General features: G+C 47.2%; 1 protein-coding gene across 1 annotated transcript; it reads left to right on the top strand.

Moving 5' to 3' along the window:
- The first annotated feature begins 642 nt into the window (after positions 1 to 642).
- On the top strand, positions 643 to 13842 carry LOC115091739. The gene is made up of 2 exons (XM_029601909.1): positions 643 to 1627; positions 12512 to 13842. Exon 2 carries the CDS (start codon positions 12579 to 12581, stop codon positions 13710 to 13712), a length of 1134 nt encoding a protein of 377 aa, XP_029457769.1. The 5' UTR covers positions 643 to 1627; positions 12512 to 12578; the 3' UTR covers positions 13713 to 13842.
- Positions 13843 to 19549: the final 5707 nt, after the last annotated feature.

Below are 19549 nucleotides of genomic sequence, written 5' to 3'. Positions count from 1 at the left end.
TGTCCTTCCCACACCTCAGTGCCAGCGTCAGAGGCTGAAGGAGCAGGTGTCCTTCCCACACCTCAGTGCCAGCGTCAGAGGCTGAAGGAGCAGGTGTCCTTCCCACACCTCGGTGCCAGCGTCAGAAGCTGAAGGAGCAGGTGTCCTTCCCACACCTCAGTGCCAGCGTCAGAGGCTGAAGGAGCAGGTGTCCTTCCCACACCTCAGTGCCAGCGTCAGAGGCTGAAGGAACAGGTATCCTTCCCACACCTCAGTGCCAGAGGCTGAAGGAGCAGGTGTCCTTCCCACACCTCAGTGCCAGCGTCAGAGGCTGAAGGAGCAGGTGTCCTTCCCACACCTCGGTGCCAGAGACTGAAGGAGCAGGTGTCCTTCCCACACCTCAGTGCCAGCGTCAGAGGCTGAAGGAGCAGGTGTCCTTCCCACACCTCAGTGCCAGCGTCAGAGGCTGAAGGAGCAGGTGTCCTTCCCACACCTCAGTGCCAGCGTCAGAGGCTGAAGGAGCAGGTGTCCTTCCCACACCTCGGTGCCAGAGGCTGAAGGAGCAGGTGTCCTTCCCACACCTCAGTGCCAGCGTCAGAGGCTGAAGGAGCAGGTGTCCTTCCCACACCTCAGTGCCAGCGTCAGAGGCTGAAGGAGCAGGTGTCCTTCCCACACCTCAGTGCCAGAGGCTGAAGGAGCAGGTGTCCTTCCCACACCTCAGTGTCAACGGCTGAAGGAGCAGGTGTCCTTCCCACACCTCAGTGCCAGCGTCAGAGGCTGAAGGAGCAGGTGTCCTTCCCAGACCTTGCTGCCAGTGTCAGAGGCTGAAGGAGCAGGTGTCCTTCCCACACCTCGGTGCCAGCGCCAGAAGCTGAAGGAGCAGGTGTCCTTCCCACACCTCAGTGCCAGTGTCAGAGGCTAAAGGAGCAGGTTTCCTTCCCACACCTCAGTGCCAGAGGCTGAAGGAGCAGGTGTCCTTCCCACACCTCAGTGCCAGCGTCAGAGGCTGAAGGAGCAGGTGTCCTTCCCACACCTCAGTGCCAGCGTCAGAGGCTGAAGGAGCAGGTGTTCTTCCCACACCTAGGTGCCAGCGTCAGATGCTGAAGGAGCAGGTGTCCTTCCCACACCTCGGTGCCAGCGTCAGAGGCTGAAGGAGCAGGTGTCCTTCCCACACCTCGGTGCCAGCGCCAGAGGCTGAAGGAGCAGGTGTCCTTCCCCCACCTCGGTGCCAGCGTCAGAGGCTGAAGGAGCAGGTGTCCTTCCCACACCTCGGTGCCAGCGTCAGAGGCTGAAGGAGCAGGTGTCCTTCCCACACCTCAGTGCAGAGGCTGAAGGAGCAGGTGTCCTTCCCACACCTCAGTGCCTGCGTCAGAGGCTGAAGGAGCAGGTGTCCTTCCCACACTTCGGTGCCAGCGTCAGAGGCTGAAGGAGCAGGTGTCCTTCCCACACCTCAGTGCAGAGGCTGAAGGAGCAGGTGTCCTTCCCACACTTCGGTGCCAGCGTCAGAGGCTGAAGGAGCAGGTGTCCTTCCCACACCTCAGTGCCAGCGTCAGAGGCTGAAGGAGCAGGTGTCCTTCCCTCACATTGGTGCCAGCGTAAGAAGCTGCAGTGGCTGAAACTGTAAGAGCAGACGGAGTGAGACACAACAGTAAGTGACAGGAATAAGAGAAATGAGGGGAAGGTGAGCCTGCTGGTTGGGATTGGGAGGGGGCTATGGTAACTTCCTTTTCTATAAAAGAGCAGAAGGTTCTCATGGGGACTGGGAGGCTGTGTTATTCTTTGCCGTGTGAGATTGGTGGGGATGTGTGTGATGATGCGTCGGGGGCTGGGAGACCGTTCTGCGCTTAGTGAAGGTGAGAGAGTGTGATAGTGTGTTCTTTGCTGTGTGAAGTTGTGAGGATGTGTTGGAGCCTGGGAGATTCTGGTGTTCTGTTGTGTGTGAGGGTGTGATAATGTGTTGGGGGTTGGGAGGGTGTGGTGTGTTAGGGACTGGGGGATTGTGTTCTGTTGTGTGTGAGGGTGTGATAATGTGTTGGGGGTTGGGAGGGTGTAGGTGTGTTAGGGACTGGGGGATTGTGGTGTTCTGTTGTGTGTGAGCGTGTGATAATGTGTTGCGGGTTGGGAGGGTGTGGTGTGTTAGGGACTGGGGGATTGTGTTCTGTTGTGTGTGAGCGTGTGATAATGTGTTGGGGTTTGGAAGGATTTGGTGTGTTAGGGACTGGGGGATTGTGGTGTTCTGTTGTGTGTGAGCATGTGATAATGTGTTGGGGGTTGGGAGGGTGTGGTGTGTTAGGGACTGGGAGATTGTGTTCTGTTGTGAGTGAAGTTGGGAGGGTGCAGTATTGTGTTAGGGACTGGCAGATTATGTTCTTTGCTGTGTGAGGTCAAGAGGTGATGGTATATTAAGGTCTAGGAGAATGTGTTATTCTGTTGTGTGTGAGGTTGGGAGGGTGTGATGACTGTGTTCCTTGGTGTGTTAGGGACTGGGGGATTGTGTGGTGTGTTAGGAACTGGGGGATTGTGGTGTTCTGTTGTGTGAGAGCGTGTGATAATGTGTTGGGGGTTGGGAGGGTGTGGTGTGTTAGGGACTGGGGGATTGTGTTCTGTTGTGTGTGAGGGTGTGATAATGTGTTGGGGACGGGGAGACTTTATTCTGTGAGCGTGGGAGGGTGTGATGGTTTGTTGGTGACTGAGAGTTTGTGTTCTTTGCTGTGAGAGTTCGGGAGGGTGTGATGGTGTGTTAGGGAATGAGAGAATGTGTTGCCCTGTTGTGTGTGAGGTTGTGTGAGGGACTGAGAGACTGTGCTCTTTGCTGTGTGAAGTTGGGAGAGTATAATGGTGTGTAAGGGACTAGGAGAATGTGTTGCTCTCTTGTGTATTAGGTCGGAAGTGTGTAATGGTTGTAAGGGACTGGGAGATTGCATTTTTCTGTTGTGTGTGAGGTTGGGAGGGTGTGTTAGGAATTGGGAGAATGTGTTAAGAACATAAGAACCTGCCATACTGGGTCAGACCAAGGGTCCATCAAGCCCAGCATCCTGTTTCCAACAGTGGCCAATCCAGGCCACAAGAACCTGGCAAGTATCCAAAAACTAAGTCTATTCCATGTAACCATTGCTAATGGCAGTGGCTATTCTCTAAGCGGCGGATTTTAAAACCCCTGCGCACACTGGTGGCCTATTTTGCATAGGCCACCAGTGCGCGTAAAGCCACGGGACGTGCGTAAGTTCCGGGGCTTCCTGTCGGCGAGTCGGGGGCGTGGTGGGATGATGCAGCGTTTAGGGGGCGGGGCGCAGTGTTTCGGGGGTGGCGACGTGGGCGTGGGTTTGGCCCGGGGGCGTTCCGGGGCGTGGCCGCGGCCTCCGGAACAGCCCCCGGGACCGGACCACGGAGCGGGGCAGCTGGCCGACGCGTGCAAAGTTAAGGGGGGGGTTTAGATAGGGCTGGGGGGGTGGGTTAGGTAGGGGAAGGGAGGGTAAGGTGGGGGGAGGGCGAACGAAAGTTCCCTCCGAGGCCGCTCCAAAATCGGAGCCGCCTCGGAGGGAACAGGCAGCGTGCGCTGGGCTCGGCGTGCGCAGGTTGCACAAATGTGCACCCCCTTGCGCGCGCCGACCCCGGATTTTATAAGATACGCGCGGCTACGCGCGTATCTTATAAAATCTGGTGTACTTTTGTTCGTGCCTGGTGCGCGAACAAAAGTACGCATTCGCGCAAGTATTTAAAATCTACCCCTAAGTGAACTTAATAGCAGGTAATGGACTTCTCCTCCAAGAACTTATCCAATCCTTTTTTAAACACAGCTACACTAACTGCACTAACCACATCCTCTGGCAACAAATTCCAGAGGTTAATTCTGCATTGTGAAGATGAATTTTCTCCGATTAGTTTTAAATGTGCCCCATGCTAACTTCATGGAGTGTCCCCTAGTCCTTCTACTATCCGAAAGAGTAAATAACCGATTCACATCTACCCGTTCTAGACCTCTCATGATTTTAAACACCTCTATCATATCCCCCCTCAGCCGTCTCTTCTGCCAAGCTGAAAAGTCCCTAACCTCTTTAGTCCTTTCCTCATAGGGGAGCTGTTCCATTCCCTTTATCATTTTGGTAGCCCTTCTCTGTACCTTCTCCATCGCAATTATATCTTTTTTGAGATGCGGCGACCAGAATTGTACACAGTATTCAAGGTGCGGTCTCACCATGGAGCGATACAGAGGCATTATGACATTTTCCGTTTTATTCACCATTCCCTTTCTAATAATTCCCAAATTCTGTTTGCTTTTTTGACTGCCGCAGCACATTGAACTGATGATTTCAATGTGTTATCCACTATGACGCCTAGATCTCTTTCTTGGGTGGTAGCTCCTAATATGGAATCTAACATTGTGTAACTACAGCAAGGTGTTGTGAACCTGCCCGCGAGGAGCGCAGGCAGGTCCCTTACCTCCCGCGGCAGTCAGGCTGCTAGCGCTGCCTTCTTCCAACACGGCAAGGGAGCTGCGTTCTCCTGCCCTGCGTGGCAGGGCTGAGTCGCCGGGAGCCTCCTATGCGGCTGGGTCAGCCGCTGCAGATCATGCTCTCCTCTCTTCGCAACAGGGACTGCCGCTGCTGCTCCTGCCGTCCTCGGGGTCCTCGCCCAGCAGGGAAGCCGTCCCTGCCGGTGCCTGTAGTTCTCCTGCTCTTCCTGCTTGCTCTCTTCGTGGCTAGAAGCTGCTCTCGCAGTCTGCCTTCCTTCAGTTCCACGGCAGGGCTGCTCCATCCTGGGCTCTCCACGTGGCTGGGGACGCCACCAGCAAGTCTTCTCTTCATTCTCCCTTCTCCAGTTTCCTAGGGCGCAGGCACGCGCCTCTCTCCTGCTCTTCAAGGGCCAGCCAGGTGTGGCCCCCTGCTGGCTCCTCCCTGGGCGTTGTCCTCTTCAGCCCTACAAAAGGGCCCAGCGTTCATTCCAGCGTTGCCTTCGTAAGATGCTCCTGGATGTTCCTGTCCTGCGCTCCAGGAGTCTCGCTGTTCCAGCTCTTCTTCAAGGTCCTGTGTTCTTCGTTTCCTGTCGGAGCTCCATGTCTCGTCTTGACGTTCGTGATCCATTTCTGATGTCTATGATCCAGTCCTGATGTCTGTCTCCTGTTCCTGGTGTCTGTGATCCAGTCCTAAGAACATAAGAAAATGCCATACTGGGTCAGACCAAGGGTCCATCAAGCCCAGCATCCTGTTTCCAACAGAAGCCAAACCAGGCCATAAGAACCTGGCAAGTACCCAAAAACTAAGTCTATTCCATGTTACCGTTGCTAGTAATAGCAGTGGCTATTTTCTAAGTCAACTTAATTAATAGCAGGTAATGGACTTCTCCTCCATGAACTTATCCAATCCTTTTTTAAACACAGCTACACTAACTGCACTAACCACATCCTCTGGCAACAAATTCCAGAGTTTAATTGTGCGTTGAGTAAAAAAGAACTTTCTCCGATTAGTTTTAAATGTGCCACATGCTAACTTCATGGAGTGCCCCCTAGTCTTTCTACTATCCGAAAGAGTAAATAACCGATTCACATCTACCTTTTCTAGACCTCTCATGATTTTAAACACCTCTATCATATCCCCCCTCAGCCGTCTCTTCTCCAAGCTGAAAAGTCCTAACCTCTTTAGTCTTTCCTCATAGGGGAGCTGTTCCATTCCCCTTATCATTTTGGTAGCCCTTCTCTGTACCTTCTCCATCGCAATTATATCTTTTTTGAGATGCGGCGACCAGAATTGTACACAGTATTCAAGGTGCGGTCTCACCATGGAGCAATACAGAGGCATTATGACATTTTCCATTTTATTCACCATTCCCTTTCTAATAATTCCTAACATTCTGTTTGCTTTTTTGACTGCCGCGGCACACTGAACCGACGATTTCAATGTGTTATCCACTACGACGCCTAGATCTTTCTTGAGTTGTAGCACCTAATATGGAACCCAACATTGTGTAATTATAGCATGGGTTATTTTTCCCTATATGCATCACCTTGCACTTATCCACATTAAATTTCATTTGCCATTTGGATGCCCAATTTTCCAGTCTCACAAGGTCTTCCTGCAATTTATCACAATCTGCTTGTGATTTAACTGTCAGTCTCCTGTTCCTGATGTCTATGATCCAGTCCCGATGTCCTGAACCCCAGGTTCCTCGTCACCACCTTTCCTGGCGTGCCATGTTGTGGTCCGCGACCAGTCCCATGGGTGGGCTGAGTAGGGAGCTTCGTGGTACAATGCCTTCTTCACTACTGCAGCTCAAGCTTCCGGAGGGAATCCCTTGCTTGAAGCCAAGCCGTGTCTTGGTCCGTGTCTTGAACTTTGCTTGCCCTCGGATACCTTGTGCCTGCACCGTCCATGCCTAAGACCCTGTTTGAACCTGCTCCATTGCAGCATGGTCCATGACCAGCCACTGGCAGCTGTGTAGGGCGCGCCTCGGTGCAGGCCTCTTCAATATCTTCGCCATGTTCCAGTATCAGTTTCCATCATCTCGTCTAGAGGCTCTTCGAGTCCAGCATGGACTGCGACAAGTCCCGCAGGTGAACTATGTAGGGCACGCTGCATCGCAGTCTCAACCCAGTACTTTGCTTGAGTCTTCTAAATACCTTGTGCATCCAAGTACCTTGTTCCTGAGTCTTTGTCTGTGCACCCAAGTACCTCGTTCCTGAGTCTTCGTCTGTGCAGCCAAGTACCTTGTTCCTGAGTCTTCGTTTGAATCTCCATTTTCTGGTCTTCATCCGTCCTGCTGCTTCTTGCCGTTACCCAGCGGCAGGTCCAAAAGGGCTTGGAACGGTCGGAGGACTGTTCATACGACCACCATTGCATTGTTGGTCTTCAGAAGTGTGCAGGTCCGGAGGAGGGTCAGTATCTCCAGTGTTCTGTCCAGCCTCGCTCCTGTCCAGCCCATGCTCGGGCATGCCTCGCCTACTGCGACACCTCTTCGGAGTTCCTCTGGGGTCGAGCTGTGGTCCAAGAACACACATCTCCTGGTAAGCAGAACCGCTCTCCTAGCGCTTCCTAACAGATTGCGAAGGCCATGTGTTCGGCGTTCATGTCCTTGTGGTGGATCTATGCCAAGTTCCAGAGTTTCTTTGCCAAGAAACATTTTCTTAAACCTTTGCTCAAATTTTCTACCGACCTGCTGGAGGCGCCAGCTTGCTTTGAATTTATTTTTCTTTACTGCTAGAGGCTCTAGCATCTGCTTCCACCGAGTGCCTTCTTGAAACTTTGTTTGGCCTGGGTACACTTGCTGTATGACCTGCAGAAGGCACCTGCACCCAGGTTTACCATCATCTTCCAAGCTGCAGCATCTGGTTCCTGTTCTGCACGACCATCTTGTCCAGAATGTTTTATTCTTTTCCTTCTGAGCACTCTTGTTCTACTCACAGGACTCGCCTGCTCCGTAGAGCTTATCTTGCTGGAATCCTGCACATCTCATCCATCAAGTTCACCATCCTGCAAGAGATGTCTTGAACTCGCCAGCCTGTGGCACTTCTCTCCAGACAACGTGCAGGAGGCACCCCATCTGTTGTCATCCATCCAATGGGGCCTGGAGCATCGGTCATCTCTTTGAGTTGAACCAGCAAATTTCTTCGCTCTTCCCGCTCAGTTTCTTCAGTACTCACAGTTACCACATGCTTGCCTCGCTCACCACCCCGAGCTCAAGTCCAGCGATCTCTTCTCTGGAATCCTCTGCAAGCTTCAACATCCAACTAGGTGCCTGTCCAAGTGTGCCTTTCCAAGATACATCTACACCCCGCTTGCTCTCAAGTAGTCCAGAGGATGTCCATCTTCTACCATCAGTCAAGGACCGCTCCAGCTCGAGTATCAACTCGCCAAGCATTGCTAAGATTCTACCCTGCCTAAGGGCCCACTCCTAAATGGGAATTACAGAACTTCTGTGCCTGCAATACTTCTCAACGCCAGTGACTTTCACTACCAGTTCAACTAAGCCTGAACAATGTCAATACGTCTACAGAATGGAATCCAATTACCAACAAGTGAACTTTACCCTATGGACTTCTACCCATTCTGTAACCGATAGTAGTCTGTCTATGCCGTTACCTGCTACCTCAATATTGTATGCTAAGAGTCACGCTTGTATTCACAAACCTATCCTTTAAGAGACTAAACGCTATGATGGAGACACTGCCACTGGTAGGCAGGAGAGCAGTGCTGGAACCACTGTGATTTGTAGGAGTGAATGCTGTGCTGGAGTCACTGCCACTGGTAGGCAGGAGAGCGCTTTGATGAAGCCACTGCCATCAGTAGGAGAGAGAGCTCTGCTGAAGTCAGTGCCACCAGTAGGAGAGACCGCTCTTAGATCTAATTCTCAGTGGAGCACAGGATTTGGTGAGAGAGGTAACGGTGGTGGGGCCGCTTGGCAATAGTGATCATAATATGATCAAATTTGAATTAATGACTGGAAGGGGGACAGTAAGCAAATCCACGGCTCTCGTGCTAAACTTTCAAAAGGGAAATTTTGATAAAATGAGAAAAATAGTTAGAAAAAACTGAGAGCAGCTACAAAAGTAAAAAATGTCCAAGAGGCGTGGTCATTGTTAAAAAATACCATTCTAGAAGCACAGTCCAGATGTATTCCACACATTAAGAAAGGTGGAAAGAAGGCAAAACGATTACGGGCATGGTTAAAAGGGGAGGTGAAAGAAGCTATTTTAGCCAAAAGATCTTCATTCAAAAATTGGAAGAAGGATCCAACAGAAGAATATAGTTTAATGCATAAGCGTTGGCAAGTTAAATGTAAGACATTGATAAGACAGGCTAAGAGAGAATTTGAAAAGAAGTTGGCCTTAGAGGCAAAAACTCACAGTAAAAACTTTTTAAAATATATCCAAAGCAGAAAGCCTGTAAGGGAGTCATTTGGACCGTTAGATGATTGAGGGGTTAAAGGGGCACTCAGAGAAGATAAGGCCATCGTGGAAAGATTAAACAATTTCTTTGCTTCGGTGTTTACTGAAGAGGATGTTGGAGAGATACCCGTTTTGGAGAAGGTTTTCATGGGTAATGATTCAGATGGACTGAACCAAATCATGGTGAACCAAGAAGATGTAGTAGGCCTGATTGACAAACTGAAGAGTAGTAAATCACCTGGACCGGATGGTATACACCCCAGGATTCTGAAGGAACTAAAAAAATGAAATTTCAGACCTATTAGTAAAAATTTGTAAATATCATGAAAAATCATCCATTGTACCTGAAGACTGGAGGGTGGCTAATGTAACCCCAATATTTAAAAAGGGCTCCAGGGGCAATCCGGGAAACTATAGACCACTTAGCCTGACTTCAGTGCCAGGAAAGATAGAGGAAACTATTCTAAAAATCAGAATTACAGAGCATATAGAAAGATTTGGGTTTAATGGAACACATCCAGCAAGGATTTACCCAAGGCGATGCCAAAGAATGTCTTTTTCAATATCTTTATTGGCTGGAGAGTATGAAAGCAATAAAAACGCCCATCTCTTCCACATTATAATGTTGTCCTTAAAAATATGCTCATTGAGGAAAATACTTTCAAAATTAGCCACATACAGATTCGCTATTGAGGGGGCCATTGTGGAGCCCATAGCTACGCCTTTAATTTGTTGATAAATCTTATTATAAAACAGAAAAAATTTTTGTCAATGCAATTTCAGCTATGTTTATCAAATTCATTAGGAATGCGTTTATGTGTTGTACGTTCCGTTAAAACTTGTGAAATAATATCTAATGCTGCCATTTGAGGTATATTAGTATACAATGCTTCAATATCTAATGTAACTAAAATCAATTCTTCTTCTTTTATTGCTTTCATATGTCTCCATCCAATAAAGATATTGAAAAAGACATTCTTTGGCATCTACTTTCCTACGATTGCTCACGGCTTTTCTAGATTGCCTACCTTGTTGCTTTTTGGGCTTTACCCAAGGCAAGTCTTGCCTCACAAATCTGCTTCACTTTTTTGAAGGAGTTAATAAACATGTGGATAAAGGTGAACTGGTAGATGTAGTATACTTGGATTTTCAGAAGGCGTTTGACAAAGTTCCTCATGAGAAGCTTCTAGGAAAAGTAAAAAGTCATAGGATAGGAGGCGATTTCCTTTTGTGGATTGCAAGGTGGTTAAAAGAGAGGAAACAGAGTTTCCTCTCTTTTCCTCAGTGGAAAAGGGTAAACAGTGGAGTGCCTCAGGGATCTGTACTTGGACCGGTGCTTTTCAATATATTTATAAATGATCTGGAAAGAAATACGACGAGTGAGATAATCAAATTTGCAGATGACACAAAATTGTTCAGAGTAGTTAAATCACAAGCAGATTGTAATAAATTGCAGGAAGACCTTGTGATAGGGGTGTGCATCCGTTTTCCACGTATTTGTGATCCGCAATGTATTTTGTCCTATCTGTTAAATACGTGGGGAGGTGAAACGCATCGTGACTCCCCACGTATAAAACAGATTTCTGTTTTATTCGGCCACCTAAATAAAAATTTAAACAAACCCTCCTGAACCCCCCCAAGACTTACCAACACTCCCTGGTGGTCCAGCGGGGGATCCGGGAACTATCCCCTGCACTCACACCCTCGGTGCTGGTTTCATCATGGCGCCGATAGCCTTTACCACAGGGGTACCGGTGCCATTGGTCAGCCCCTGTCACATGGCCATCGGCGCCATCTTGTGCGCCTACCATGTGACAGGGGCTGACCAATGGCACCGGTAGCCCCTGTGACAAAGGCTATCGGTGCCATGATGAAACCAGCACCGAGGGTGTGAGTGCAGGGGATAGTTCCCGGACCCCCCGCTGGACCACCAGGGAGTTTTGGTAAGTCTTGGGGGGGTCAGGAGGGTGGGGGGTTGTAGTTAATTTTAATTTTAGCTGGGACACGAATATAACTCACCGTATTAACGCATCGGGGCGCCATATGGCCGAATGCAACGCATTTGCTCCCCGACGAATCTGAATCACGAATGCATCGTATGACGTCCCTCTGCACATCCCTACCTTGTAAGACTGGAAGATTGGGCATCCAAATGGCAGATGAAATTTAATGTGGATAAGTGCAAGGTGATGCATATAGGGAAAAATAACCCATGCTATAATTACACGATGTTGGGTTCCATATTAGGTGCTACAACCCAAGAAAGAGATCTAGGTGTCATAGTGGATAACACATTGAAATCGTCGGTTCAGTGTGCTGCGGCAGTCAAAAAAGCAAACAGAATGTTGGGAATTATTAGAAAAGGAATGATGAATAAAACGGAAAATGTCATAATGCCTCTGTATCGCTCCATGGTGAGACCGCACCTTGAATACTGTGTACAATTCTGGTCGCCTCATATCAAGAAACATATAGTTGCTATGGAGAAGGTACAGAGAAGGGCTACCAAAATGATAAAGGGGATGGAACAGCTCCCCTATGAGGAAAGGCTGAAGAGATTAGGGCTGTTCAGCTTGGAGAAGAGACGGCTGAGGGGGTATATAATAGAGGTCTTTAAAATCATGAGAGGTCTAGAATGGGTAAATGTGAATCGGTTATTTACTCTTTCAGATAATAGAAAGACTAGGGGGCGCTCCATGAAGTTAGCATGGGGCACATTTAAAACTAATTGGAGAAAATTCTTTTTCACTCAATGTACAATTAAACTCTGGAATTTGTTGCCAGAGGATGTGGTTAGTGCAGTTAGTGTAGCTGTGTTTAAAAAAGGATTGGATAAGTTCTTGAAGGAGAAATCCATTAATGGCTATTAATCAAGTTTACTTAGGGAATAGCCACTGCTATTAATTGCATCAGTAGCATGGGATGTTCTTGGTGTTTGGGTACTTGCCAGGTACTTGTAGCCTGGATTGGCCACTGTTGGAAACAGGATGCTGGGCTTGATGGACCCTTGGTCCAACCCAGTATGGCAATTTCTTATGTTCTTATGTGCTTAAAACCCATCACTAAGGTCTTCAGGGAAGAAAAAGCCACTCATTGATAAAGACTTCTCATCTCCACTCAAGCTTTCAGGAGAAATGGTCTAATGGGGAAAATATTTGGCTACAATTCAAGATAAATCCTGGGTCATGAATTCAAGACTCCTCTGTGTGAGAGCTCTCTGCACCTCTGTTCTGCTCCGAGCTCTGGCATTAATTCTCAGTATGACCCTCAGCAAGTCACTTTATCTCCATGTGCCATAGTTCTTTGTATTCCTCTGCAGAATGCCCTGTCACTGACTGTGTGATCTTGCACAACTCACTTTATCTCCCAGGGCCTTACACGAGTCCTTGGGACCAACCTGGCCAAAGAGTATGTATGAGAAATATTGGGATGTAGGGGGTCCGTGCATGCAAATATCTCATGCATATTCATTCTGGAACTCTTTAAAGCCAGAGTAGCCAGGTGGATCTCAAGGATTGGGTGGTGAGCCACTGATCTTTAGGACTGAGTTGAAAACAAGATGTTTATGTCAATTTGTATTTTCCAGTCAATAAATGCTAAAACTGAAAGAACCACTTGACGTTAGCTTTCTAAACAAAACCCTTTTTTTTGCAGTCAATCTCAAAGTTGCAGAGTTAGTTCCTGAGAGAAGAAATCATTTGGACCTTGTGCCAGGCAAAGGATGGCACTGTTTGGGAAGGTGCTGGAGCCTGTAGGGTACCTGCAGTCCATGAGGTCAGTGGTCCTAGGGATTGAGGCTTACTTGCAAGGCACTGCCAAATCTGAGGAGCTGGAATTTGTCCGAAAGAACCTGGATGCTATTGATAGACAACTGGCCTCTGGGAAAGGCCTAATGCATGATGCAGACGTGGTACACTGTGAAGACAACATCACAGTGGTCTACTACCAGTTAGGCACGGTTGTCCGAGCCAATCAGCAGTTCACAAAAAGAGAGACAGAGGTCTTTCTGCAGTATGTTGTAGATTATAAAATTGAGAGGCAACTGAATGCTTTGTACAATCGCCTACTGGGGGTCTCTGTCCTAGCCAATCAAACCACACTGCTGGAGCAGGTGATATTGGAGCACAAGCCACGGCGATGGGAGATGTTGGCCTTCTGTGAGAAGATCAACTTTGTGATTGGGATAGGTCTTCTCTGTCTCTTTACCCATGGCTCCCTCACTGGGAGGGATAGCTCCCTAATGATGTCCCGCTGGTCGGACAAGATGGAGGTCCTGTACAAGCGTATGAAGGCAGCGTCCTATGAGTGTGTACACTACTTCAAGGAGCAGGCAAAGGAGGATGTAGAGAAGTTCCTAGAGTCAGAGGTCAAAGAAAAGCTGAGGAATGAGGAGATTGCAACTGGCATTCTGAAGAAACTAGAAAAGAATTATGACTGGCTTAAGTGGTCAGTGATGGTCTCTAACTACTCTGAGGAGAGCACCCAGGAGATTCTGGTGAGAGGAAACTTCATCTCAGCGAGGTATGAGTGTGGCATTCAGGTGGTGGCATGTTACAGTGAAAGTCCTTCCTTCCTCGAGAAGAACAAAATCCACCAACTAATTGGGGACCTGGAATGGAAGTTACCCAATCCACCACCAGATGTATATGCTAATATTGAAGCCAACCCAGACTATGCCAAGTCCTACTTGGCCCAGAGGATGCTTCAGAAGTTGGGGGAAGGTCTAGGAGAAGGGATTACTGTTCATGCTGTCCCTGGGAAGCTAGACATGAAATGCAACTTTCCTCAAGCAACCTTTGTTCTTTACGAATACAAGCACCGGCTGGCTACTGGCACTGTGTGCATCTTTGGGTGAGGTCCATATGGGGAACTGGTCTTCCAAGAGAAATAAATGTCAGTGCTTATGGTCTGTGTCACTGAGTGGCTCGGAGCTACTGCTGTATTCATTATACTCATGATTTGTTTCTTAGCTAAATCAATAAAGACCTCCTAAATGTAGCAAACATGTCGTCTTGCATGGCTGATTCCGTTTAACTTTCTGCTGGAACAGTGCTTTGGGGTTGTTTCATTGTCGAGCTATCCATTCAGTCAGACAGACACTGGAAACAATACTGCCTCTTGAGGAGGCTGGGATAAGTCTTATATTGGCCCAATAGAAAGAATCTAAGGATGACATAATTCTCGTTTTCAGATGTGACCCATCTATGACTTGTGTCTGAAGAAGGGCCTATGCAATAAACTTTAGCAGGCAGACACATAAAACAGAATGATATGCAGTAAGGCCATAACCTGCATGTTCACATGCTCCCCTTTGTCATTAGTGAGATTGTGCTAAAATTAGCATGGCCTCGCATGCAAATGAGGAAGTAGAAAATGAAAATTGGACTTTACAGGACCCACGATAAATAGCGTAGTATGCCGCCCTCGCCTACTATTTCCTGTGGGTTTGGTAAATGGGAAAAAATTAACACCTGCCTTAGATCAGGTTTTATCTAGCATGTGTAGAAATTGGGGTGAGATCTTCTTACTGATCTCAATACATCTCTGATAAGCTTTTGCAAGCTTTCCTGACTTCATCAGGTCAGTGAGGAAACAGGGGAGTTACACTGAGTTTAAATAGTACAGAGTCATCTAGGACTTAGGCTGGAAAGGAGAGGGCGCTGACATGATAACAAACATTCAGATACATCAAAGGTATAAATGATGCACAAGAATCAAGCATATTTTCAGAGGAAGAAATGTTCTAGGACAAGAGGCTATGGTACAACGCTGCAAAGAAATGGGCTCAGCGGTATCATCAGAAAATATTTCTCTGTGGCAAAACCAGTAACAGGATTTGAGAAGCTTGGGGGAAGTGCTGAGGATCCTTAGCTGTGAAGGAGCAATGGCCTGTGATACTGCAATAGGAAGGAAAGGGAGCAGACGTGATATCATATTCTGGCTCCTCTGAGCCTCCTCCTCCAGGACATGACTGGGCTCAATGCTTTCCATTGTGGGTATCCCCTGCTCCCAGAGCGCTCACAAGCTAAGGGCCTGACTTATAAAGGCTTTTTCTCCCTTTCTGTGCTTAGGGTCACAAGGAATGGTGGTGGGATTTGAACTCTGCTGCTCTAAACACTAAGCCACTCATCCACCAAAATTTTAAAACAACCTAAAGAATTTAATTTAAATTGCCAGGAGTTAACCTCTAACTGAGTGAAGGGCACGGTTATTTTTTGTTTAGTGTAGTTTATTAAACTTGTTTAGCCGACTTTCAGGAAAAACCTCTGTCCTGCCAGCCTACTGGGATCAGGGAGCCGGGGGGAATTCTGACACCGCTTTCTGAGCCATTTCTCCCAACAGGGATGAAAGGAGGAATCTTCTGCAACCTTACAACAGCAGAGACACAGAGACGCGCTTGCAGGAATAAAATCACAAGGAGTTCACTATTGCCTAGAGCACAACAATACACACAAAACAAAGTCCCAGAAGAAAAATCACAGTTAGAGTCAGCGATAAGTGTGCACTCCCTAGCAGCAGGTCCTTTCACACGGGACCCTCCCTCCGAACTGCATGCAGACTCCTCCTGGGCTGAAGCAGCAGCAGCTCTCTGGGACAGGAGCAACGACCACCTCCTCTGGCTCCCTGGACTATCTCAGAACTCCACTCATGAAGCCCCAGGACTCAGGAGCTGTGAACCCCACCTTTGAGTCCACCAGCCACCCTTTCTGGACAGGAGGTAAGCAGAACAGTCCTCTGCCTCCGGGAGACAATCCCCAAATAATGCAAAACTAAGTGCTCTCAGGGCCTTCACTGCAGGCAGACCAACACCTCTCACTGGGGATTGTGAGATACACCCACTCCCTAGTATCTCACCTCCCACTCTCCTTGGAGACACCGAAGGCACTAGGAAGGGACCATTTTTCTATGGATTTATTATTGGATTTATTCCCTGCCTTTTGGAATAAAAGTAGAGTACAATATATTAGGATAGCAGCCTGCAGTCATCACGAGATAACATATTAGGATAGCAGCATGCGGTCATCGTGGTATAACATATTAGGATAGCAGCGTGCAGTCATCGTGCTATAACATATTAGGATAGCAGCATGCAGTCAGCACGAGATAACATATTAGGATAGCAGCGTGCAGTCATCGTGCTATAACATATTAGGATAGCAGCGTGCAGTCATCATGGTATAAGATTAGGATAGCAGCGTGCAGTCATCGTGGTATAACAGGATAGTAGCGTGCAGTCATCGTGCTATAACATATTAGGATAGCAGCGTGCAGTCATCATGGTATAAGATTAGGATAGCAGCGTGCAGTCATCGTGCTATAACATTAGGATAGCAGCATGCAGTCATCGTGGAATAACATATTAGGATAGTAGCGTGCAGTCATCCTGCTATAACATATTAAGATAGCAGCAGGCAGTCATCGTGGAATAACATATTAGGATAGCAGCGTGCAGTCATCGTGGTATAACATTAGGATAGCAGTATGCGTCATCGTGGTATAACATTAGGATAGCAGCGGGCAGTCATCGTGTTATAACATAGTAGGATAGCAGCGTGCAGTCATCTGGGGATAACATATTAGGATAGCAGCGGGCAGGCATCGTGTATAACATAGTAAGATAGCAGGCAGGGGGCAGTCATCGTGGTATAACATATTAGGATAGCAGCGTGCAGTCATTGTGGTATAACATTAGGATAGCAGCGTGCAGTCATCGTGGTATAACATATTAGGATAGCAGCGTGCAGTCATCTTGGTATAACATATTAGTATAGCAGCGGGCAGTCATCGTGGTATAACATATTAGGATAGCAGCTTGCAGTCATTGTGGTATAAAATTAGGATAGCAGTATGCAGTCATCGTGGTATTACATTAGGATAGCAGCGTGCAGTCATCGTGGTATAACATATTAGGATAGCAGCGGGCAGTCATCGTGGCATGCGGTCATCGTGGTATAACATATTAGGATAGCAGCGTGCAGTCATCGTGCTATAACATATTAGGATAGCAGCGTGCAGTCATCGTGCTATAACATATTAGGATAGCAGCGTGCAGTCAGCATGAGATAACATATTAGGATAGCAGCGTGCAGTCATCGTGCTATAACATATTAGGATAGCAGCGTGCAGTCATCATGGTATAAGATTAGGATAGCAGCGTGCAGTCATCGTGGTATAACATTAGGATAGTAGCGTGCAGTCATCGTGCTATAACATATTAGGATAGCAGCGTGCAGTCATCGTGCTATAACATATTAGGATAGCAGCGTGCAGTCATCATGGTATAAGATTAGGATAGCAGCGTGCAGTCATCGTGCTATAACATTAGGATAGCAGCGTGCAGTCATCATGCTATAAACATATTAGGATAGCAGCGTGCAGTCATCGTGGAATAACATATTAGGATAGTAGCGTGCAGTCATCCTGCTATAACATATTAAGATAGCAGCAGGCAGTCATCGTGGAATAACATATTAGGATAGCAGAGTGCAGTCATCGTGGTATAACATTAGGATAGCAGTATGCAGTCATCGTGGTATAACATTAGGATAGCAGCGGGCAGTCATCGTGGTATAACATAGTAGGATAGCAGCGTGCAGTCATCTTGGTATAACATATTAGGATAGCAGCGGGCAGTCATCGTGGTATAACATAGTAAGATAGCAGCGGGCAGTCATCGTGGTATAACATATTAGGATAGCAGCTTGCAGTCATTGTGGTATAACATTAGGATAGCAGCGTGCAGTCATCATGGTATAACATATTAGGATAGCAGCGTGCAGTCATCTTGGTATAACATATTAGTATAGCAGCGGGCAGTCATCGTGGTATAACATATTAGGATAGCAGCTTGCAGTCATTGTGGTATAACATTAGGATAGCAGTATGCAGTCATCGTGGTATAACATTAGGATAGCAGCGTGCAGTCATCGTGGTATAACATATTAGGATAGCAGCGGGCAGTCATCGTGGTATAACATAGTAGGATAGCAGCGTGCAGTCATCTTGGTATAACATATTAGGATAGCAGCGGGCAGTCATCGTGGTATAACATAGTAGGATAGCAGCGGGCAGTCATCGTGGTATAACATATTAGGATAGCAGCGTGCAGTCATCTTGGTATAACATAGTAGGATAGCAGCGGGCAGTCATCGTGGTATAACATATTAGGATAGCAGCTTGCAGTCATTGTGGTATAACATTAGGATAGCAGCGGGCAGTCATCGTGGTATAACATAGTAGGATAGCAGCGGGCAGTCATCGTGGTATAACATTAGGATAGTAGCGTGCACTCATCATAGAATAACATATTAGGATAGTAGCGTGCAGTCATCGTGGTATAACATATTAGGATAGCAGCTTGCAGTCATTGTGGTATAACATTAGGATAGCAGCGTGCAGTCATCGTGGTATAACATAGTAGGATAGCAGCGGGCAGTCATCGTGGTATAGCATATTAGGATAGCAGCTTGCAGTCATCGTGGTATAACATTAGGATAGCAGTGTGCAGTCATCGTGGTATAACATTAGGATAGCAGTGTGAGCTCATTGTGGTATAACATATTAAGATAGCAGCATGCGGTCATCGTGGTATAACATATTAGGATAGCAGCGTGCACTCATCATAGAATAACATATTAGGATAGCAGCGTGCAGTCATCATGGTATAACATTAGGATAGCAGTGTGCAGTCATTGTGGTATAACATATTAAGATAGCAGCATGCGCTCATCGTGGTATAACATATTAGGATAGCAGCGTGCAGTCATTGTGGTACAACATATTAGGATAGCAGCGTGCAGTCATCACAAGATAACATATTAGGATAGCAGCTTGCAGTCATCGTGGTATAACATTAGGATAGCAGTGTGCTGTCATCGTGGTATAACATTAGGATAGCAGTGTGAGCTCATTGTGGTATAACATATTAAGATAGCAGCATGCGGTCATCGTGGTATAACATATTAGGATAGCAGCGTGCACTCATCATAGAATAACATATTAGGATAGCAGCGTGCAGTCATCATGGTATAACATTAGGATAGCAGTGTGCAGTCATTGTGGTATAACATATTAAGATAGCAGCATGCAGTCATTGTGGTATAACATATTAAGATAGCAGCATGCGCTCATCGTGGTATAACATATTAGGATAGCAGCGTGCAGTCATCGTGCTATAACATATTAGGATAGCAGCGTGCAGTCATCGTGGTATAACATTAGGATAGCAGCGTGCAGTCATCGTGCTATAACATATTAGGATAGTAGCGTGCACTCATCATAGAATAACATATTAGGATAGCAGCGTGCAGTCATCGTGGTATAACATTAGGATAGCAGTGTGCAGTCATTGTGGTATAACATATTAGGATAGCAGCGGGCAGTCATCGTGATATAACATTAGGATAGTAGCGTGCAGTCATCGTGGTATAACTTTAGGATAGCAGTGTGCATTCATTGTGGTATAACATATTAGGATAGCAGCGTGCAGTCATCGTGCTATAACATATTAGGATAGTAGCGTGCACTCATCAAAGAATAACATATTAGGATAGCAGCGGGCAGTCATCGTGGTATAACATATTAGAATGGTAGCGTGCAGTCGTCGTGGTATAACATATTAGGATAGCAGCGTGCAGTCATCGTGGTATAACATATTAGGATAGTAGCGTGCACTCATCATAGAATAACATA

This window comes from Rhinatrema bivittatum, chromosome 5, assembly GCF_901001135.1.
Source record: "Rhinatrema bivittatum chromosome 5, aRhiBiv1.1, whole genome shotgun sequence".
Taxonomy (NCBI): Eukaryota; Metazoa; Chordata; class Amphibia; order Gymnophiona; family Rhinatrematidae; genus Rhinatrema; species Rhinatrema bivittatum.
This window is presented reverse-complemented; position numbering and strand designations above follow the sequence as displayed.

Coding starts and splice junctions, on each gene's coding strand:
- LOC115091739 (XM_029601909.1), top strand. CDS start 12,579: ATGGCACTGTTTGGGAAGGTGCTGGAGCCTGTAGGGTACCTGCAGTCC.